General features: G+C 38.0%; 1 protein-coding gene across 4 annotated transcripts in view; it reads right to left on the bottom strand.

Annotated features, from left to right (window-relative positions):
- RBFOX1 (RNA binding fox-1 homolog 1) overlaps positions 1-24,754 on the bottom strand; it is a 1,295,853-nt gene that overhangs the window by 1,148,441 nt on the left and 122,658 nt on the right. For all 4 annotated transcript variants that reach the window (XM_054212203.1, XM_054212205.1, XM_054212206.1 and 1 more), the window contains exon 2: positions 4,790-4,849. In XM_054212203.1, the coding sequence (XP_054068178.1) occupies positions 4,790-4,849 (60 nt within the window). The remainder of the gene's footprint in view (positions 1-4,789; positions 4,850-24,754) is intronic.

The following is a 24,754-nucleotide window of genomic DNA, read 5'->3' on the forward strand; positions in this document are numbered from 1 at the left end:
CAGACATCGGCCATTGAAGAAAGAGTGAGCCAGAGCAGCCTTGCCCCATTGATCCCTCAGCTTTTATACTGAGTGTGATGCATACGGGATGGAATACCCTGTTGGTCAGTTTTGGGTCACCTGTCCCGTCTGCTCCTCCCTGCAGGTGGGATCCCTCTCCGCTTCCGACCCTCCAATGGGGCAAATAATGAAATTAGCTGACCTTGGTTGTTATAGCAATAAGTAGAAGCAAGAGCCTCTGTGCATACCATTCCTTGGTATAATCGGGTCTTATCACTCAGAGTGAACAGTTTCTGAACAATATGCTGTTAATTTCAGACTTTAGTCAGTTAGAAGAGGCCCAGCTAAAAAGTAAAATTACAAATCAGAAAATTGGTTCTGTTTTACCTCAAAGCAGGACACTTTACCTGGCATTTCAGCAGCTCTCTCAATTCCCACGCTTGTTAGCATTTGAATTTCCAGCTATTGGAAATTTCTTTATTTAGACTAACTTTTAACTCCTTGCCTAAAGCACAGAAGCAGAAGAACTTCTGACAGTGAAAGGAAGGAAGGCTGTTAAGAGAACAAGGCATTGCTTAGTATCATCTCTACTGCCAGCCTAGATGACACCAAACGTTCTTTTAATACAATGAAGAAATCAAAAAGTCAACCTCTGTCAACTTACCCTAAAGATCTGCTTTTCTAAGAATAATAAAATAGCTACAACTTTGTAGATATCCAGATTATTACCACTCTAGGCAAGGCTAACCCCCAATAACAAGAATTCAGCAAGGTATGCACCTACTTTAATAACAACACACAAGTCATAACCTGATGGAAGAAGGAAAGGGTATCAATACGTTACAGGAGTTTGAATACTGAGAGCGTAAGAATAACTGATTTGTCTTCATTTCTTTATCATTAAAAACATTTATAATTTGAGATTTCTGCTATACAACCTGTAATAGTAACGCTACCTCATCATCTAAATTATGTTTGGATATTTTCAAGGAGACTGTTTCTAGCTAACAAAGACTGCACCACCAGACTTTGGGCCAACTCATCTGATGAGATTTAAAAAACACACAGCTATGTGCAATAACAACAAGCAGTAACACTGTAAAAAAAAAATTAAGATGAAGGAAATAGAAGTCAAGGTTCTTTAACAGTTTCTGACTTTCCTTATCTGCTGTGGATTAACATACCAGCACATTTCATGTGCCTGGATACTCAAAAGCAGCCATATATTGTGATGTTAGACGTGACAAAATCTTCCCACATTAGGATTCTCAGGTAAAATTTTGACCTCATTCTGAATTCAGTTCACATACAGTGAAACCCATAAAATACTCACAGATCCACATGATAGAGCTCTGAAGAATTTTCCTATATTTTGCAGCAGTTCTATAGATTAGGTTGAGAATTTAAAAAAAAAAAATTGTCAGGATTTTTCCCAGTTTATTTCTTTTAATTCTCTTAAATTAGATGAGTTCTACAGCATCATATGAGATATTGGCACTATTCTCCCCTGCGCAAAAGACCCTCCTCTCCCGCCCAACATATTATCCAAATGCCCTGTGATGATACTTAGGGAGGAGTTGCTTTTTCTTTCAATTCTATTCTTGTTCCCGGTAGTGACAGATTTATTTATTTATTTATTAAAAATGCTGGTGCTAAGATACATTCCATTCAATAGAAATCTGAAATTTAAAGAAATCCACTCTGTTTTTTGCAAGCCATTATCTCCAGCTAATAGATATCTCTCCCGAAGCAGCAGAAGAGATAAGGTAATTTCAGGTAGCTAGCACATTTCTATTCAGATCACAGGCAGCAATTCTTGCAGCAGTTTTATTTCTCTGCAAAAATCATTATTGTCCCCTCTGAATTACCCTGGAGGGTCCTATTTTACTCCCAGTACCTTTTCTCAACACCTCTTGATTAAAAACAGTACATGATATTTATTATCAAATATCAATATATAGACAAGAATTTGAGAAATGGAGACAGAGAAGAAGGCAAAGCCATTTTAGAAAACTTAAACCTTTAAATAAGCAGGAATGAGAGTTTAAGGTAGCCTAGGAGAAGAGTATGAAACTGCAGATAAGAGTACACCACTTCCAGGAAGCTACAAAAAAAAGGGACAAAAATGGGAGAATACTAGTCCAAGTACAGCCCTCCAGATGCTGGCAGCCAGCAACTTCCTAAAGCTTCCTAACAGCCATTTCTTCAGCTAGATTTTCTTAGCTCCACAGGTATAACTGATTGCCTGATCAGATTTAAGAACAAAAGAAAGGTTTTAAAAGGCACAATCACTCAACTTAATGAAAACATCTTGAATTATTTAACAAACAATCTATTAAGCAGCTATACCTATCCAGAAACATGATATTTGATAGATCTGATTCACCACTGATTTACCGCTGTAGTTTTATATCACCGTAACTCCAGCCATTTCAATAAAGTCTCAATTATATAAGACAGAAGTAAATTCAGTCTATGAGTTTCAGCTGCATTAGATTTTCATATAGGATCTGTCACTAAGAGCGGGAAAAGCAGCCAACAATTCTTAAAAAAAACAACACTGGCAATAAGCCTTTCAGGCTCTGGAACTGAGGCATTATTCAATAATTCATTATCAGATCCATTTGAATTCTTATCTGTCAACTCTCCTTTTATTACCAGATTGTTCTATAAGCAATGGTCTGGCAACACATTTGAAAAATTTATGTATTCCTTCTCATCCATCACAACAAACAATTTTCCAAGCAACAACAGAGACAGTGTAATTTCAAGAGAAATAAGCTCAACTCTTAACTCATTTTTTATGCCATGGTTGTGTGGCATCAGAAATATCATAGAAAACATGAAACCTTTTTCTCTTCCCATCACAACCCTCTTCAGTAAATCAAAATACATGGCCCAACTTGCCTTTATAACTCTTTCCCTCACCCAAAACCAAGCAAAAAAGCAATAATTAAAAGCCTGTAAGTTACTGAGGCTCAGGAAACACACCTGAAATCCTGGCTTTTAAGGTAGTACTTGGAAGTTTGAGCACACTTTCTTACAGGCAACAGCAACCAAAGAATTCAATCATAAAGTAAAAAAAAAAAGCAAAATAAATCAGAAATTCCAGGTTAAGTTTTGGCAACAAACTCTATAGACCCCCCCATCCCATCCCTTCCCTCACCTCCCTCTTTTTTTTAAAGGAAAGAGAGACCTTTCCAATATAAAATGACAGGTGTTTATAAAAACTTGTTCTGCACTTTTCTATTTGAGAAAATACATTAAGCCAGAAAAACAATACGTCATTCTTCAAAACATTCATTTTTAACCAATACAAATCCAATTTCAATGCAAATATAAGAAGCACAAAAACAAGTTTCAAAAAGTAAGCCTTCACTTCTCACAACATTATTTTACAAGTTAACTTTTGTCAAACTAACAGAAAGGCTGCAACTTTTCAGCAGCTATTAAAGCTTTCAAAAGCTGCTCTAGTGGGAAGGCAGTACCAGTGTCAGCGCAGAAAGAATTACTGAAAGAAGATATCCTTCCAAAATTTAGTATATGGGGTAAAAAAGGGTTCTGTCAAATCATCATCATACAAATTAAAAATCTTTTATATATATTTTGATTTTTCAATATATTTTTATAGTTTCATTAATGAAGAGACTAAGCAGTTTCAAAATTATTTCAAACTGAAAGACAGTGTTCATTTGGGAAAAGTCCAGCCACGATCTCCTTTCAAGCAATTTTTAATGTTTAAGGGTCATGTTTAAAAAATTGCACTAATCACGCTCACAAACAGGAAAAGAGGGTTTGCCAAATACCTGAAGTATTGCTTATTTCCTTATTCTCACATAAATCCATATTCCTACAGCCTCAAGTCTGAGGGGATACAATTTAGATAATCACAAGAAAATAAAAATAACCTCCAAAAAACCAAAACCCCAAATGTGCATAGACTGAAGTAATGTGAATTACTGGCACCATCCAGCCACAGGCACTTGAAAAGGCCCCATGGCATGATATCAGTGTTTTAGAGACACAAAAAAAGATTAAAGGGACTTGAATGTAACAAATTATGAACTCTCAGTGACATCAAATGCAGCTGAATATCATCGGCACCTTTGAAAATCAGGCCTATAAAACCTTAGCATAAACTTATTTTATGGTACACCTATTTCCTGCCAAGTGGTAATATTACATAGAAAATGAAGAAGGATCGGTGCAGGATAGGATAGATACAGACTAGATTATTTCGATCCTTTAAGCCGATATAAGGTAGTTCCTCCCTTGGTCCAGTCCTGCTCAGTGTTCAAGCCAACAGTGGCATTACTCTCGTGAACACTTGAATGCCACTGAACTTCTCCAAACTTTTAGTTTTGTTTTTTTTTTCCTGCATCTACCCTCAGTTGGAGACATCATTACAACAGGGAATCGCAGCGGGGCTTGCAGCTGTACCCCACCCTACAATTTGCTCCTCTGCATAGCAGCGAGACACAACCTGAAGGCAAGCCTGTGTGTTGATATGATACAGGTAGTAGCACTCAAGATAGATTCACTGGGCTGTTAATGAACTTACACTGCAGTGACACTAATCAGTTTTATTGAGTTTGGTAAGACAGATCTTTGCTATCCTATGTATTCAAGTATTAAAGCGCATTTAAGCAAATTCAAGTACAGTCACTTCAAAAGCAGCAAGGTGTCACAGGTGAAAATTGGTTCCAATGATTGATGAATGAAGCACTTTAAAAGAAGATCTAAACTCAGTTACAGAATCTAATCTATTCAGCAAAATGCTTCTACTTACTGGACCTTGAGGACCGTTCTTGGCCCTGGAAATCGGAGTCATAACATCAGATTTATAGTCCTGAAAAGAGAGAGGAGGGAAAAAAAAATAATGGGATTAAACAGAATAGTTTGCACTTTATATAACAAGAATAAAGATCAACATTAAGCACCACTATAATGATACTCAGAGGAGCCATTAGTAAAACATTTGATGACAGAGATTTTCATTGTCATTCATCTTATGCATTAGACCCTCTTTACTAAACTAAGCACTTTTTGGTTTTAATATAATGAACCTCAAGAAGGAGAGTATCCTTATCCCTATTTTAGAACTGTGTAGGTGGGAAGGACAGGATGACAACACAGCCATTGCCTTTCAGAAGCTCAGGCAAGAAGTGCAGTACACTTCTCTCGGTATCTTATGAAAAATGACACATATTCCATTAGAAGGACCCTGGTTTATTTGCCGGCTTGGCAACAGTCGTACAATGTTGTTGCAAACCACTGTAGCATAGGCTGTGTAGGCAAAGTAAAATTCCTAGTTTTCTATCCTTCCTACATCCAAATTGGCATTCCGCAAATGTGGACACAAAGCAGTTTGGGGATTGGGCACATCTTCTGATGGCTTTGCAGTTGCAGCTGAAGAGACCAGAATGCAAGAAAAAAAGAAAAAAAAAAAGGAATATTACCATAGTACAGATAGGGTGAGAATAAGCTAACTACAATGCTGTTAATTCAATATAGAAACAAAAGTTAGAGATAAAGTGTCACGGTACCTAAACATGGACTCAATAAATACAGCTGCAAGGCTCAAGTCGGTAATTAAACCAGAACTATTTTAAAAAGGATATGTTAGAAAATAGTTGGCATGTTAAATTTTTGTCTTTTCCCTAGTGAATGCAGCCACAACATTCATATTTATATTTTGAAAGGGTCTCCCAGGGCTAGCCTCCTGTTGTCTTGCCTTTCCTGTCAATAAGATCAGATTTGCATGTCAAAGTGAAGCTGTGCAGATCCTCCTAATGTTTGGGAATGACAGTCTGATAAGCTGAAATTGAGGTCTGTCTGGCAAAGACACCAGAGAGTAACAGCTGTGAACTTCTTTTAATTAATATTTTCAAGTATGTCGCCAGGTATTAAGCTTCTAGATCTTTTATTTATAGATATGCTATCATCCAATAGATAGTAATTCTCTGGTACTTCACTGCATGACCTTTCAGCATTTCACTCCTCTGCATCCCAGTTCACCCGTTAATATATGGAGGACTATACCACTCTCACCTAAAAAGAAGCTTAATGTCTGTGAACGGTCTCAAAAGACAGCTGCTGCAGAAACACAGCAGCTTGAAACATAACACATTTGCCACTGACACAGGAAAAGAATTTATAGGCTACAAAAATTAACATCTCTAGTGGTATCAAAAATAGTCTCATTATTTTTAACTTTTCCTCTATGTGTTACAAATCAAGTCACAAAAGGGCCTTCTTATGCAGTGAGCATCCACTTAGCATACTAGTTCCTGAAAGATAATAAAAGGAGTATCAGTTGGTCTCTGTTCAACTTAGCCATTGTATACATTGACTGCTTCATAGGAAATGCCAAGAAACAAGACTTTACAAGACATGTATAGATGCCAAACTACCATCAAAATTGGCCAATAAATTCCTACAGTCCAATTGCATCTGTTTTCCACAAAGGAAAGCAGTCACTTTTGTCCGCTGTGAGAAACTGCAAGCACTCCCAGATTGACATCAAACAAAAGCACCAACCAAATCATCTGTTCTGTTTTCCAGCCTCTGTGTACTTTAATAGTGCTTCCACATCTTTACTCACCACTGCATCGCTGAGAATGCTGTGCGTTTTCTACCTTTTCAGGTTTTACTCACATTTACTCATTTAATTCCCCCGCTTTCATCTTTGCCTGCACCTTAGCTACTGTCTTATCGACACCACCCATGGTGCAGCCACCCATACCCTTTTTAGCATTTCAGCTTTATTATGCACATCGTACAAACAGAACGTACATAGAGGCACAGCAGAATCTATGTTCAACTATTTGTATTCAATGCCCATTACCTCCCATTCTGTCTTCTAATTAGCATGCTCTTTCTTGTTAGGGAGCTGTCATGGGTAGGTCGCAGGGCTGAGCTCAGATCATAGCTTCACAGCGCTTGGGAAGGGCACTGTAAGAATTCAAACCCCAAGCTAACCATTTTGCAGGGGTGTTGCTCTTGGGAAACTCTCTGGGAGAGGCAGGCTGGCAGGCATACAAAGAGACAGCAGATTTTATTCTACACAGCGCTCTCTTTACCAGAAGGTAATACCCCGAGTTCCAAATAAATATGCCATTTTAAACAGGTATTTTGCAAATATACTTCCCACACACAGCTTCTTTCCAAACATTGCACAGCTCTGTGAACCAGTAACAAGTTAATAAAAAGCTTTGGACCAATATTGCATATGGGACACCTACTTGGAAAGCTTGTGATGTGCTCCATATTAATAACATGCTTGCCACCTGCGGTAATCCAGGCTATATTGATCCAGAAAATAAAAACAAAATTAGAAAAACTCCTCAGGCAAAGGTTATTTTTAGGGGGATAGAGAATTCCAACAACAGTCCAAACTAATCTAAGCCTGTTAGCAGGAGCCTGAGGCCCTCTCCAGTGGTGCCAAGGGATTGGCCTGGACAGACTGGTATCTGCCAAACACCAGTCTCTTCCTCTTGTATCACAAAGGTTGAAATAATTGTTCATTCACTACAGCTGCAATAATAGCATTCAGATGCAGCCTTCCAATAGACAAAAGAGATTAATTCTCTACTCCCAGCCACAGGACAATCATAATGATTTTCACATATAAAACATTTTCCTATACACTATTTCTGTATTTAAAACAAACAAAGAATTGTTTTGTGGAGTTGCTTTCACACTCCTTTTCGAGAAATATGTCCTACTAACATCTCATATGTGTTCTGCAGAGTATTATGCCACTGACAAATCATTTAACTATGCGCTTGTCTTGGAGTCTACAGGAAATGGAAATGTCACTTCAGCATTGCAGCAATTGTGGCAGCACAAAGAAAAACTCTTTCCCCTCCTATAAGAACTATACTTCATGTTCCTATCAGTGCCTTCTCCAGGTAATTTCTTTTAGGTCTCTTGTTTCCATGAACATTTGTATTTATAGATGATTTCTGCTTGGTGCTCAAAGGCGGAACCGCAACAACCGTTTGCAGGCTGTTATCAAGGTCTGCTCTGTTATAGAGGGCAGCTGCGCCGTCTCCACAACAGGCTTTCCAGAAGTTTCTTAGTATTTCCTCTTCTGTCCATCTGCCCTTACAGAAATCATGAAATAGCATTAAAACGCTACCTAAATTTTATATGGGGCACCACCCTTCTCTCCGCTTCTCCAACAGAAAGTTTAGAGTAAATGTCAGCTTACAGACATTACTATCCATTCTTCTGCCTTTAATGGGAAAAACAAATTTTGGCAGTCTTTCCCCAGTGTTAAAAGTCTTAGCTACTCCCTGAGGACAGAAAAAAATCAATGCAAGTAAGATCCATATTTTCTTTCTTGGAACACTACTACTTCCAGCAATTTATTTGACTGACTATGCCTTCTATTACCATGTAAATTGTTTCAGGCTGCAGGAAAAAAAAGTATTAATCTCGCCTCAGTAAGTCATAAAATAAAGAAATCAATTTCAAGGTCAATTTAGTCTAAATAACACCTGCTGCCCTTTTTGTAACATGCAGACTCCTCTGAAACACTAAGTTGCTGTCTATAAAGACATCAATATGTGATGTTTCACATAAATCAAGGTAACATATAGTACATTACAGCCTGTTTTCAGTGTACCATCTGCAGCTTAAAAGAAGATTCAAAACAAGTCCCTCATCATACATTTTGAGCATGAGCACGAGGCTTTATAACAGAAAACCAAAGCTAAGGAACTCTTGTGTGCCTAAGAGTCTGATTTTGCAAAAAGCTTGTATCTCGTAAGGTCTTTGGGGATATTGAGGGATTCTCAGCTCAATGCAGAAAGTATTCAATCCAAAAAGGGTGGGCCTCAGAGCAAGAACTTGGGAGGTGTGGGAGGTGCGGGTGTGGTGTAGTGTTTTCCCATAAGGTTAATACAACTGTTTTTTCCTTCCCCATATACAATTCACAGTAGTGCTGGTGCCTCTCTAAATGCAAAGTGCCTGACAAAGTAATTCTGAGCTGCCAGGTAATCAAGAAGGTTAAAGTTATCTGGGACAAAATTGGAATTCAGGGAGTGGATTCTTTCACAAACGCCTAAGACGGGTTGGAAGTTGAAGAACATGCCAAGCCTGCCACATCTGAAAGGTGGAGAGTATTTTTTGTTGCAGCCTTTTTATTTCCTCCCTTGTGTCCCCCAGCAGAAGAATATCTAGACCATCAACACCCAAGCAGCAAGAGTTCCTGAATCATAGAATGGTTTAGGCTGGAAGGGACCTTAAAGCTCATCTCATTCCACCCCCCTGCCCCGGGCAGAGACACTCCTCACAAGACCAGGTTGCTCCAAGCCCTGTCCAACCTGGCCTTGAACACCTCCAGGGACGGGGCAGCCACAGCTTCTCTGGGCAACCTGGGCCAGGGGCTCGCCACCCTCATAGTGAAAAATTTCTTGTTGATTTCTAAATCTTCCAGTTTGAAGCCATTACCCCTTGTCCTCTCGCTACATGCCCCTGTAAAAAGTCCCTCTCCAGCTTTCTTGTAAGCCCCCTTCAGATACTGGAAGGCCACAAAAAAAAGGGCTTACAAAGCAAATATTCAGAGAATCCACTCTGATATTTGCACATGTACAGTATAATGATTATACTAGTGAAAGTGATCTTTAAGGAAAACAATAATAAGAAGTGCTTCTCTTTTCCAACAGATGGCACCCAGTGAATCAAATCAAAGGTTACTTAGAAATAAATCTGAAAATATAAATTCACAGAACAATCTGTCATTTACTAGATATTGGAAAAATTTTTATTTATTGGATATTTTTCATTGTTGTAATCCATGGTCCTGAATCATATTTAAATCATCATGTAAACTACTCTGTGAAATCTTACTATCACAAGCCATCAGCGATAACGATTGTCTGTCAGGAGCTGCCAATATTCAATGAGTCAAGAAACAAATATGAGATTTACTAGAAGTGATAAGCATATTAATGTTGTATCATGTAAAATTATACAAATATTAATTTTGCAGTAGAATGTGTCTAATAGCCTAAGATTGCACAGTAGAAAAAGAAACAGAAGTCTGGAACGACTAATCAAGACCCCGAAAGAATAGAAACTTAAGGAAAGAATGACTTTTCTGAAAATGGTGTATTTTGTTGAGGTTCGAGGTAACAGATGTAACGCTAACATCACAGATGCACAGCAGGAAAGGGTAATGTAAGAAGTGAGAGGAACTTTTTTTCAATGGGAAATTATCTTTTCAGTAGGCCAAGCAGAGGCTTCAAAATGCTGAACAAAGAAGCCCTGGAATGAACGTGGGGAGATGTTTCCTGATGATGAACAATGTAAGCAACGCAAGAAGAAACCTAGACTATTCCTAACTACGTTGGCTCAACTGAATTGTTAAATATTTCCTAATCCTCACACAGTCAGTGAAGTGGGTAGATTACTGCAAGATCTCCAGTGAAATCAATTTGAAGGATAAGACAAAACAACTCAAGAGTTAAATAAGTACTTTCAAAATGTAATCACAAAGAAAAGCGCTAAGATGACCATGTCTGACATTGCCTGTTTATCTCCTGAGTAGAATTACTTTAGGTTTACTGAGGCAGAAGCTTTTAGTAACCTACAAGTCTCTCAGGGACGTTTATCTAGGAGCGTTACAAAACAATCAGGAACAGAATCTGCAGAGTAATGATAATCATCACTGAGGTCTCACAGTTTGAAGAGTTCATCCTTGCACTGTAACAGCCAGTAAACATCCCCACGTATCTTGGAAAATCAGTACTGCCCTTGGGTACAGGTAGCACAGATTGGTAGACCTCAAAGCACAAAATTTCAGTTGAGTTCAGATAAGAAATAAAAAGTTTCTGTCTTTGTTGGAAGCTCAGACAAACCCAGCTGGGCTGTAATTCTACTCAGAATAGCCTCATATAATGTCTTGAATGATTCCTGGTTTACACCAACTGAAGCAAGAAGTGTTGTGCTAGAAATCTCACAGAAACATACTCCCACCGCACTTCATCATTGAAACATACCATCAGGAAATATTAAATTCATGCACTCGCCAACATTTTCTTTAACTGAATTGAAAGACAGAAGTTCAGACACAGCAATACATCTTGATATTATTTTTTTTCCCCAGACACAGAAAGATTTTTGAGCAATGATTTTTTTCAGATTTATTTCTCCAGAGTGATCTGCCTGCCTTATCACAGAAACAGAAAATACTATTTGTAGAAAATGCTTTTAAGGTAATTCTATGGCATCAGTTAGAATGGAGCTACGCACAAATCTAATTTAATATCTAACTGGCATCAAGATCTGTTAATGGCGCAGCATTAATATGCTAGTAACAATGCAATTTACCTTACATTTTGCTACCCCAAACTGCTTAGACAAGTTATGCGCAAGTTTCTAGGACTAAGACTTCAGCAAATAATCAAATATAAGCTTCTTTATCACGTTACTAGGAACAATTACATGAATCTCTGAAGTTTACTCATTTAGAATTAAATGGGTATCTCCTACACTTATTATAAAATTAACAAGATATCTACATGTAGTCTTTTTTTATTAAAAGACCAGAACATACTTTTTCCCATCTTTGATATATTACATACAGGCCTATATATATTTAATATTTCTGCTTATATATGTCTAGGCAGAAATACTAAAACATGTGCGTTCGGCCAACATTATAAAAACTCCTTTGTATGTTCTGCTGTTAGTCTAACACAACAGAGTCTTGACTCAGAAAAGAAATATTTCATTGTTGTGGAAAATTAGAAGTTTATGCAGGCTAAAAGATGACTGCACACCCTTCTCTGCTTTAAATGGCCTTAAGGAAACACTGTTGACTACTTCCCAGCCCCATGTAGCATCCTTCTAGCTTTCATTTTTCCTTCCTGGTAATAGCAGGATTATGCCATGGATGCTACATCCATGACTTAAATGATAAGGACTGATAAAGAAACATATGCTAAATATTAATATGATACACCTTGTGCGGTGATATTTGATATGTAACCTTCCCTATCTCCATTAGAGCAGGATGCTGTGCACCGCACCCAGGACTTGGGTAGTTCCTTCTAAGAGCATTTTACCACCAAGTTCACCTTATTCAGAACAAATTTTGATGTATGTACCACCTGTTATTTGTTAATACGTTATAATAACTGTTCTCTGAACGCAGTTTCAATGAATAGCTGCAATTACAAGCCACCTTCTGCTCTGAACACTTGCTGTTTTAGCAGAGATTTCTTGTAGGACTGAAAGAAAACTAACAGTTATGTATTTCAATTTTTGTTATACTACTATTATTCGTGTTATTTTTCAGGAAGGTTGATGAGGCCTGAAATAACAGGAGATTTCTTCTTTTTATTGAAGAAATACATATAAATGCAAACAAAAGTGAGGAATCAATTCAAAATCCTAGGGTAGCTCTTCAGTAAATAAAAATAAAATGAAAATTCAGTTGCATGCAGCTATTACAAGCTCATATAATTCTCTGGCAAGATAGCACTTACAGCTCTGTGTTTATTTCTGTCAGTAGAATATGAGGAATGCTCTATCAGTTGGAACCAGATTACAAAAAATAAAATTCAATTTAAGAATAAATGGCATGAGTCCTGAGGGCAATTTAAAATTTGTATATTTAAGAAAAATAAATCTATACAGGTTGCAAGAAATAATACTTTGCACAGTATGTTTATGAAGGTATACAAGCTATGAAATTATGCAGATAGTGCTAACATGCTACAGTACGTGTCAGTTTAAGAGAACCAGCAGTAAAAATATAGTAACAATAGAAAAGGAAGGCAATAAAGCAGATGCTCTGAGCAAGTACTGTAACATGCAGAGAATTAGATGCACGAAGAGTAGAATTTAAGGCAAAATTCTTCTATCACTTCCCCACAACTAACTCCCTCCTCTCTGCCATTGAGTTAAGCCTGTTTTCACAACATCTTATGGAAACCAGAGTAACAGCAGTCAAATGAGTTCTGCAAGAATTTTCAATGTCTCTGTAGTGCTTTAAGATTTTAAAACTTAGAGGAAAAACAAGTGACTGCATTAGGAACTGAATGAGAACATCCCTTGATACCACCCTGGCTAGCCCAGAGAGATTGGTTGTATTGAAATCTATGACCTATAGAAACAGTTTGAATTTTGTCATTATTCCAAGGCCACAAATATATGCCAAGTTTGAATTTTCATATAAAAGCTTTCTCTTGCTAATGACTTGCCTAAAAGCATCCACCTTTCCTAAGTTATTTAACTGACAATTAAGGTACGTATTAAAATGTGTCAACATCAGCAAACTCTCAACTTTCAGGGAACAACAAATTCAGGTCAACAAGAACATGATGGGCCTAAATCAAAACTCTAGAAAAGTGGAGAATCCTTACATTGATGGCCTACAGGGACACAAACCCAGTTCAGAAACATTGTAATTCTCCTTCACTTCAGTATTATTCCAGATTTGTATCAGTGAAACAGTTCATAACCAAATCAATTGTCTCGTACTCAAAGAAACAATTATTACTCCTTTCACAAGCACCATCCCTTGGAAAACAGAAATGACATGACATTTATGCAGATATTTCTAACTGAGTGACACAGAGAGATGTTAGTTGTCTCTAGTATTCATTGCCACTGCCGAGAATGAATTCCTCAAACCAAAGGTGTAGGCAGAGCACGTACCTGTATCAATACTGGAAATGAAAAGGCAAGTGCATACAGAATGGTGGCTTGACTGCCTTTTGGCCAGTTAGAGAAACTTCAAGTAGTATCAGATCCAGCATCTTGTGTCTAGCACAGACTTCATGCGCTCCTGGGAGTGTACTTAACACAAATAAGGCCACGTAAGGACAAACAATCGATTCCACTAATGCAACTCAGGCTGTCCTTTACAAACTCAATGTGCCCATTTAAAATAAGGGAAGAAAGCCCATATTTAGGCCTTCTGTAAGTAATCTACATTCCTTGGGCTACAGTAAAAGGAGCTGTTTGTAATGATTACTGTCTTACTATAGAGTAGTTCGGTATCTGCAAAAACCTCTAGGCAAAGGAGAGAAGGTAGATGTACTCTCCTGAGAGAAATGCACATGCACCCAAACAACACACAAAACCAGAGGAAGTAAGGGACAGGCCTTTCCTTGAAGATGCACAGAAAAGCAGCAGCAGTCCTCAGAAAAAACGGAAAACGTTAGGACGGTGTGGGCCAAAGAGATCCTCACTTCCCTGAGTGGCAGCCCAAGCCAGCTCACGACCAAGCCCCTGCAGGTAGCCCTGTTAATATTAACAAGGATTCCAAACACAGACACCTTCGCCCCTTTGAAGTCGTAATGCTGAATCACATCCTAAATAAGCCACTGAAAACAAACTTCTTCATAAGCTAAAACTTGTTGCTTAAAGTAACCAAAATGCTTTCATTTATTCATAATGAAACTTTCATCTCTCTTGTTGCTCTCTCACTAGAGCTAAGCATCAAAAGGATTTGTGGCTGTTTTAGTTTCAAGGCAAGACGATGTGCAGTCAAAGCATATGGCTGTTAGCCAACTCAAAATTACATGCGACAGGCAAGAATTCTCTTCTGAAATGGACATCAAATTCCAAGGAAGGAAGATCTTCAATACTTCCAAAACACAGGCAGAATTTCCCTAAAAATAAGCTTTTAGGAGGATTAAACAATTTCTGAAGAAAGCTTACAGGATAGAAGAAGCATTTAAAACGAAGAAATATTTAAAATAGCTCCTCCTGATTTTATTTCACCTTAGTGATGGACTCTGCGCTGATACCTAGCTATAACCAGACATGGTTTCCGACTCAGACTTATAGTTCGATCACTTGATCTCCTTTCTCTTTTTTTTTTTTTCTCTTTTGCCAGCGTGAACTGTGTCATGCCTCGGTTCTGCATGTCCTACGTGAGCCGTCTATAACCCATCTATTGCCCACACAGTTTTATTACAGTTTGATGAACGATTTCCCAGTGGCTGCTTTGTTCCCTCTGTGACAGTCCCGTAAGAGAAGGAGCTCACGCAAACGTGTAGAGGAGCTGGTACCTACCTGCCTCTAAAAGGCACACGGCAAGTCTTAAATATCCCATCCTCTGACTGCCTGTGGCTCAGTGAAGTACTGTTTAATGAGGATTCAATGGTACAATGACCAAGCCCTTACGCACATAAACCTGGGGACTGAGGAGATGATGCAGCAAAGGTACAAAAGGCATAGGAGAGGAAGAAGAAAGCTCTTCTACTAAAAGACATTTTTTATAAACTCACGTCAGCTAAAGGCCTTTCTACAGGGTGGCAGAGCAATGCCAGCCCTTTATAGCTTTCAATCTCCCATTTGTGCCACAGCAATCCTGACTCAGCAAGACTGAACAGAGAGTTGGCTTGCTGGCTTGTTACAACCGGTTGCATCATTTTCCACACATCTATTATCAGCTGCCCTTTTTGTCTTTCTCTGGTTGTTTTGTGTGTAGGGTGTGTTATTTTTTTTCTAAATAGACAGAATAAAACTGAACCCAGTCTTCAAGATACAGATACAGCAAGGACTCCACAGTGGCTTAATAATATTCTTGCTTTTGTTTTCTGGTCTTTCCATATGAAAGACTTTCTTGTCATTGTAAGATACTATGCGGCTTTCCAGTAGGAGATTTATCATGCTTTGCTACAAAGCATCCAGCAGCAGACACTAAAACCCATGCTGCTCATTGGTCTACTTGATCACAGGAGTTCCAGTGTTCCTGTTGTTCAGAGAAAAAAAAAAAAAAAAATCACCTACCAGTTGTATGACAGGTTCCATCTTGTGCACCATGACACAAGTTACACAGGTTCTACCTGGGGCTCCCAGCACTTAATTCCTCACAGCACAGACAACTCTTCAGCGTTCCCTATGCTCTAGTGCACAGTAGGCATCCCAGGCTCCAGAGACGAACTAGTCCTGACTTAAGGATACCGTTAACTTTTGTATGCTAGGAAGAGCCACTGCTACAAGAAAAATCTGTGTTCATCATCATACATTTCCCTGAGATTACAGGACTGCCTTTACTGAGATGTAAATGTCAACATTTTCTTGGCTTTAATAAACCAAACTGAATACAATGCCAAGGCATTACTGCCAACACATTGGATGGACATGGAAGAAAAGGGAAGGAAGCATCAACCCACAATTTATACCAGTCAATCTGTGCAGAGAACGGTTAACTGAACATTCGCATCTGAATGTTCATACACATATTATGGCAGCACACAAGTTGAGCTGCAAAATCTGCTCTTACACTTATTTGAGAATGAGTATAAGCCTGAGTATGTTTATTTGGTGTGCCGCTTCCTGCGGCAGGAAACAGAACTTTGCTTAGGGTTGACATTCACTGGTAGCCTGGGTGGCATCACAACTTCCAGCTGTTGCAGGTATCTCTGCTTCTGCAGACCCCCAGGAAGTAGTTAAATTCAAACACAGCTGCAGTTACAGATGAACTATGTTTTACACCTTGTCTTGCATGTCCAAATGTCAGTCCATCAACAGGAGGTACATCTGCACAGCCAATGCCGACTCCTGGTGTTTTGATCTGTTTCAAATACAGGCCTGGCTCCCTGGTTACTTACTAAGCTGAATTTACATGGGAAGTTACTCTACCTGGGAACTGTTCTCTTATCTGAAGCTTATTAATTCTTAAATTAGAGTCACTGGATTATAAATCAAGTGACATCTAGTTAAAAAAAAAATCCTAGCAATATTAGAGCTCACAGCTTGGCAGAAGTACTGACTATACCCATGAGGAAAGTATACTGATTAAAACGTATGTAGAGCCAAAAAAAATAATGTCCCAAAGAAAACAACTTTCTTTACACATAATGAAGTCTCCACCAATTTAGTAACAACAGTCAGCTTATAAATAACATATCTCTATAATAAAGGTCGGCTTTTTCTTGCTGAATGTCCAGCTCTCTACAGAGAAATGTTGGATTTTGGCATGTTTCATATTTCAGCCTTTTACTCTTTTGCTTCTCAGCCATTTGAGCATAGGAAGCAATGGAAAAGAGATTATTGTCTTAAAGGAAAATAATCCTGCATGCAGATTGCGGGTCTTGATACTAGAAGCCATAATACCCCTTTATATTCAGCAAGAATTTCTGATAAGCACTGAAACCATCCTGTATCCAGTGTTCACAGTACAGTTGCCTGAAGGTATAAACTTGAATTTAATGCTAAGTCTACAGCAGATTTTTTTACCAGCATATCTACGCAGTTGAATCACCTAGGGCTGTGGAGAGACCTAGGGCTGCATCTTCCCAGCTATACCTTTACTGGAGGGAAGGTTGAGCTGTGAAATCAGACACCAACCCTCACCTTTCAGTATGCACTGATCTGCCTGCATGGTTGGGGAAGGCAGCGGGAATGAGGAAGGGTTAAAACCTGCTTCACTGAGTCCCCAGCAGAACATGAAGACCACTACTGAAATACTGGTACACCAGTAGTGGCTGCTCTCTATTCTCCCAGGTTCAAACAGCGTATAATACTGAGAGCAAAACATTGGTCAGAACTGCTCCATCCATACTTTAAGTCCCTAGAGTCTTTTCCAGGCTTTGAAAGTCACTATGAAAATTAGGAGGTGGTTTGGGTTTTTTTGATTTAGAACTAATTTTTTTTTTTTTAGGATGAAGAGGATTGTTGTGTTTCAATTGCGTATCTCTGAAATTGCTTGGCAATACAACATACACATTTTATAAAAACTTATGAGAGCAGCAGTCCAAAGAAAATGTTAATAAGATACCCATAAACACTGAGATTTTCCTCCTCTCAAATAAGGCCCAGTTCAACAGTTTCAAGGGTCAAATGTTGGCTTCACTGTCATTTCATTTTTCCCCTAGATCTTTCTTTTTCTTAAAAAGCAGCTATGTTTATGCTCAGAAATAGTGAGAAGTGAATCTTCTTCCCAGAGCCTTCTGTGCTTACTTGCCAAGTCATACTATGAATCTGCCTAACGAGAATTTACAAGTCAATTGATGCAGTGGTTACATCTGACACACAGTAGTCATCCTGTCCTATGGATGGACGAGGCAAGTTGACTGCAAAATGCGTTGTCAGTTTTTAAGGCATTGCCTTAACCAAACAGAAATGGGCTAATAGCAATGCCAAGTTGTCACTCTATATTTATCAACAAGAGGGAATAATTTTTAGGAAAATAATAATCAGCCCTCCTCGCAATACTAATGCTAAATGACCTGAAAAACTTTCCTAAGGGACTGAAGCCATAGAACAAAGTTTCATTTTATCTTCATAGATCTGACAGCTCAATTTCCCAAGTTCCCGGGGACTTTCAGCAGTGCTGAACAGAGGCAGTAACAAATGTCAGTGTTTACTTTGAGATCTCTTTGTTAAAGCTCTCCGTACTCAGCAGTCTCTTTAACAACACTCTTTAGGCACAAGCAAAGCATGTTCTGCATAAAGCAAGAGGCAGTGACTCAGCAGAGTGTGTCTATTATGTTTAAACAAGATGGAATTGCTGTATTTAACTAACATATGTTGAAGGTTTTCTAATGTGAATTCAAACTCCTCAGCTCAATGTGACCATAAATTATAATTTGAAAAACATTATAGAACTGTTCAGATTCAGTCATTTCCCACAAGCCCTCCCTAATTCCGCACATTGACTCCAGCAGCAAAGGATGTTTCCTTCTGCACAGGAGTTTGCAGTAAATAATATTCAAAGCCATCCCTGAGGTCCCCAGGATTCTTCTTTAAAGAAACTTCATCCCTACAGAAATGGTCTGCAATGACAAATGGCACAAAGGGTGAGACTGTTACTTGTTGTAATCCACATCCCCGCATTGTGTGCGTCCCTTAGTTGGATCTTGTTACTTGTGTCATATGCTTATGGGCATACGGAATGGTCGAAAGGGCTTTCAATACTACCACAAGAAAGAAAAATACAGATATACAGGAAATAGTCATAAGCACGGCATCAAGGAAAGATTCTGCCCAATATGTTTATTTTCCTCACGCTTTTTTCTTCAAGACTATTTCACATCTTCCTAGTTGAAGGAAGATATTGAGAGATAGTTATTTTCCTTTCCTCTGCCAGAATACCAAAGCATTAGCGTTTTCTTTTCAGCAGACTGATGTACTGTTTCTTACTCTCAGGGTTGGTGGCACAGACCACAGCTGAGGTACACAACATTGATTCTTCCCACACAGGGTCTCATAACTAACATGTGACAGCCCTAACAGTGCAGCAAATGCCTCAGTGAAACCACAAGCTGTTATCCTTCTATGCTATGTGGTTATTTCCATGTAAGAACTTAACAGGAAAACGTTATGTGGGATATAACCCTTTGAGGGCAGACTGCACTTTTCCAGTCATTGCCCCCACAGGCTTAGCTTTGCTTTTTCGTGGCACGTGCTCATTGGCAGTGCTCTGCTCCACTCAAGCCACCAGAACTATCCAAACACATTTCCTCCCTTGCTAATGTCAAATGACAAAAATCTCAAATTAATAAATAACAAATGCTGTCAATTCTTTAATAACTCAACTGTTAGTCTCCCACAGAATACCAAAAAAGGAAAATAAATTTCAGTTTTGGGGTGTTGTTTTGTTGTTTGCTTGTTTCTTAATAATATGGTATGGTGTAGGGAATTTTGACAGCATATCTCACTTGCCTCCTGAAATTTAAGATTCTTGTAACTGCTCTACCTGTCTTCATCTATTTTGGAAATTTATCTTGCTACGTGGGAAGTCGTTACATCACTTCTACTGGCCAGAGGAGGTTCTTCTCATTGCAATAACAGAACAATAAAAGTTAGAAACTGCCTGGGCTGAACCCTTTCTGGTTAGTATTTTTTTTTACTGCTTTTTCAGCAGTAAAATCAATAGCTATTGTTAGTTCAGCTAGCAGTTTTATTTATCAAGCAATCAAATATCAAGTACACCACGAACAGGGAGATATTTCTATCTATTCCACATCCACCTCATGTTTACGTACATGCATTCACTTTGGCCAATGAAGTGAAAGCAATTGCCAAGATCAGTGAATTATTCTCAAGCATCAGTTTTACCTATGAATCCATACTGGCATGAGTCAACTGCCTTGACTAAATGTACACAATTTTTAAAAAAACACCACCAATGTTTTCCCTTTCAGGAAGAAGAAATGTAGCCTTTGAAAGGCCTACTGACATTGCATCTATGTATTGTTAGTTACATATTTAAATTTCATCAGGTTTGCAAAAACCTCCAGTCTCAAACACACATATTAATACTACTATTTAACCTATTAAGTTATAGTATTGCTTAAATATCCACTGCCATTACAAATATTGATTTACCTGATTTGACCTCAGTTTCAAACAAAAATGTGTCCTTTTTTGAAAAAGCATATTTGCAAACAGTTCAGATCTTGCATCAGACATTAAAGTAAGGAAAAAGCAAAATAATGATTTGAGAAGATATTTGCGAAGAGTGTACTCTGCTTCTCTGTTGCCTTCTTTCCAGCAAAAACTGATGACAAATTCTAATCTTTTCAATCCTTATTGTAAAACACTCAATTTTATCAATCGCTAAGCATAAGTATGGTGTATGTTCGCTTATTGTGTCCATTAATCTCTATAGGTAAGGTGGCTACCTCCTGCGTTGCAACTAAAAATCAGAATCCAACTTGATCTCAATTGGGGAATACGGTTTGCACTGCTCACAATCTAGAAAATAAATGTCATCAGTAGATATTAACCAATTTATATAGCGACTACAGAAGTGAGCAAATCAGCGTAGGTTCAGAATTATTCAATCAGAACCATAAAGAAAATCATACGTGTCTCTAATCCCACGCATCTCTCAGACACTTTCTCTGCCCTCAATCTTTCTTTAGGCCACAAATATCCCCTCTCTGCAAGACGAGGCTTCAGTTCTACTTCATGGTTAGAGCTGACCTTATGAAAACATTTTCAGAACAGGCAAAAAACCTGCACATTAACATTCACATCTGCAGTTTGAAATACTTAATCTGCTGAATGGAAAATATTAAAGGCACATAGCAAAAAGGAGAGGGTATGAATAACTACACTTTAGATGCATTCCAGTGAAATGATGGCATTTAACACCTTCTGCAATTGAAAAAAGAACATTTTAAGCTTTATATCTTGGGCAGGGGTTAACTCTGATTTACATGTTGTCTTAAAAATGTTTCTATTCCATTAAACACAAGCATTTGTTATGGACATAAAACAAAAAAAGAAGTGGAACCATTTTTAATATTCGCTCATTGTACGATGGGGGATGTGGCAGTATATGCTACCAGATACACTAAAGCCATATCCATATGATGTAGAAGCAGACTTCCAACAATTATTCATATTTTGCATATTTTCAAATCAAAAAGTGAATCATAAATTCAAACTACCATATAATTTACCACATTCAAATATTGCTAGAGTCCTTTGGCAACAAGAGATCAACAAAAGACAACAGGCAAACGCAGGAAGAGTAAGCATCAGGTTCAACAGAACTCAACACATGGCCAAAGCCTCTAGTTCCACAGTAGAAAAAGAAACAGATTTCACTGTAGGTTTTAAGTCTACGAATATGCAATACATAGCAGCGAACATAAACCGACCCAACCTTCATAAAAGAATTTACTAGGAATTAAACTCTAGCTAACTGCTGTCTGATAACTAAAAATCAAAATCCCACTAAATTGTCTGTACATACCCCTAGAACAGCTGCAATGTGATGTCTGTCTAGCTCTTAAGCAAAACCACAGCACAAAATGAACTATAAAGACTTCTTTTTCTTAAAATAGGTTGCGGTTTTGGTGTTTTGTTTTGGTTGGGGTTTTTTTGTTGTTTGTTTTTTTTTTTTAAACTTCATTTACATTGTGTTGAATATCCTCAAGCATTGTCCTTGTATGATTCTAATTAAAGTCCTGAGGCCATCTTATTAAACCTACTTAATAGAAAACAACAATGCCCAAGATTGAACTAGACCCAAATCCTTGAAGATTGCAAATAATCATATTCTCTATTAAGATACTTCTCTTGCTATCAGTGCTGGTACAAATGCAGCTCTGTTTTCAAGGACTGCCTCTCCGCTTTTAAGTACAGCAATTGCAATGCTTTGCTTTTTCTTTGTTTGCCAACTGCAACCCAAGACGTTGCCTCACATTTTCTTACAGCTCACATCTGAAAATGATGCACTGCAGCTCTAGAGCTGGTGCTAGCAGGGTGGGATGTGGGGAAACCACCACATTCCAGGAGTTCACAACTTTTTGCGTTCAGCGTGATGGTTACATGCCAGGAAGAGCAGGCTCCATGAACCAGCAATAGCAAAAATTTTAGTAATGGGGAGTGTGGCAAGGGAGTTTTCCCTTTTAAATAACACATCCGAGTCAAATGCACGGTCTCAAGAGTCAAACTGTAACACCCAGGGCAGGTTTCTGATTGAAAAAGAGGTACTCAAGGATAAATACAGAGGTGGTCTTGTCACTGTAGACAGCCAGACTTCAACAAAAGCAATTGCTTTGGCTCAAAGTTCATCAAAACTATTTTCCTCATAATTAATTGATTGTCCAAGGTTTTCAAAATCTAGCTGTAAATTACAGGCGGTTAACAGCAATGCAACTGGGTGGCAGGAGTTTCTGCAACTCGTTTAATCAATTAGAGCTTTTTTTTAAATTAAAAAAAAAAAAATCAGACTTTTTAATTTCCACTTAAAGACTTGACATTTAATGACGTTAAGTGACCAAGAAAGCATCAGGGGGTTTTTACCACCCATCTGAAAACAATGTGTTTGATAAACTATTTTCCTTTGGTAATACATTTGGCCAAGAACCTTTTATGAACACTAGTACATCCAAAAAGGGAGAGGAAACAGAACCAAAGAAAAGAGAATATAGAAAAAAGGAAGCAAGCAATGCAGACAGAAAATTAAGAACGTGAATTAACTTGAAAAAGCAGGATATACAACTTGAGTCATTCTGTAGAGCCATCCTTCTAACCTCTTTTTAAAAGCCTTCAGTTATGAAAATTCCACTTTCCCCAAGTTGTTTATTCCCGTGCTTAATTTTAAGCTTTCAGTTAGAAAGCTTTTTATAAACGCCAAATCTGTCTCTTTTGCTACAATTTAAGCCCATTACCTTTTGCTCTTTTCCCTGTAGATCTGCATTACTACCGTTACCTTAATCTCTGCAGCAACCTTGTATGCATCTAAAGACTACTAGTACGTTTTCACACATTTTTCTCTTCCTTAGGCTAAACAACCCTCCCTTTTTCACCTTAACTCATAGACAATAAGACAACGTATAAGAGTTGCTATTTTAGTGAAGTTTAGACAGGAGAAGGCATAACAGGAATTGAAGTTGAGCCAGAACTCCATGCTACTGCTTAAACGTGAAACACCTTCAATTTGTCAACAATTTTTGAAACTAGCATCGCACCCCAACTATTAATATTTATATGCACACTTATATACAGACATCTTTCCTTTTGTGATATTTTAACATTGGTGGATCAAACCTTAAAGGATTTCCGTATCTATGTATTTTTAAACGTGTGCACATCTAGCCAAGGCAGCCCTGTGAACTAGAGGTATGTTCCCGAGAGCATTTTTCATTTCAAAATTCCCAAAGATTAGGTTTATTCAACTTTCAGAAGCTGGTTCATTTATTCATGCCTAGAAAGCACAACCACAGATGGCAGGTTTGGCTCTAGTATCAAACTCCCAATTGCAATCCCCTTCAGATGCAGAGTTTTCATTTGGCCCATAATACCAGAGACAGCTGCGAAATTTAGAATCTGGTGAGTCTTTCAGAGTATAAACTCATGAAGTATTTAGCTACTTTCAACTCCGTACTTTGAGATTCTGAATGTATCCATGTGTCTGGGATCTCTGAGCCATAGTGATTCTCTGAGTGAAGGACACGGGGAAAAAACATCTTTTTACACGTGCCAATGCCAAGTTCCTCACGCCCACTCCTTACTAGCCACTTGGTTCCACTCTTAAATAAACACTGCTGCTGATATAGACGGAAATAGGCTCACCCAGGTGCAGATAGTGCTTTTATTTGTAGAAATAACTCTTTAAACATAATGAGCAACTAAAGACAGCAAAGAACAAACACATTATTTGTCCTTTTTTGCTTTGGGCTCAGAAATAGCAACCCAGCAAGAGAAATACTCGACTCAAATGAGCTGAGAATGTTCTTGTAGAATGGGATACAGAGAAGTCTGAACTTGCATTAGCTTCATTGTTTTATTCATAGTATCTGCACTATTCTGTTATTTGAACTCTATATACACACCTAATCTATACCTACAGATTTTAATTTATCAGCACCACCGTTCCTAAAGTTTTATTAATTGAAGAGCAGTTAGATGTTAGACATTAGGCTGGCAGTTGCATGACAGAGTTCATCACCCACTCCTTTTAAAACCTGGTCAACTTTGCAAAGTTGACAAGGTAACTAAGGTCAGTAGAGAATTTGAACATGGAAAAACAAATCAGGGAAATATACTTCCAAATTATGTATTGGATTTCCCAATGAACTGTCTTTCCAGCCCAACAAAAATAGATATATTCTGTACTAGAATCAGTGGTGTTACAGCTATTCACTTACAGCTATGAATATCAAACATATTTTAATTTTATATTCATTATCAGCAAACAGTTTGAGGAAAAAAAGTCTCTCAAGTTATCCATTCCATAACAAAAATAAAAAATAAAAAAATCTTTTGGTGCATAAACAAACTTTTGACTGATTTAATCACTAGGTATCTATATTAATCA

This window comes from Rissa tridactyla, chromosome 8 (genome assembly GCF_028500815.1).
Source record: "Rissa tridactyla isolate bRisTri1 chromosome 8, bRisTri1.patW.cur.20221130, whole genome shotgun sequence".
NCBI classification, from domain to species: domain Eukaryota; kingdom Metazoa; phylum Chordata; class Aves; order Charadriiformes; family Laridae; genus Rissa; species Rissa tridactyla.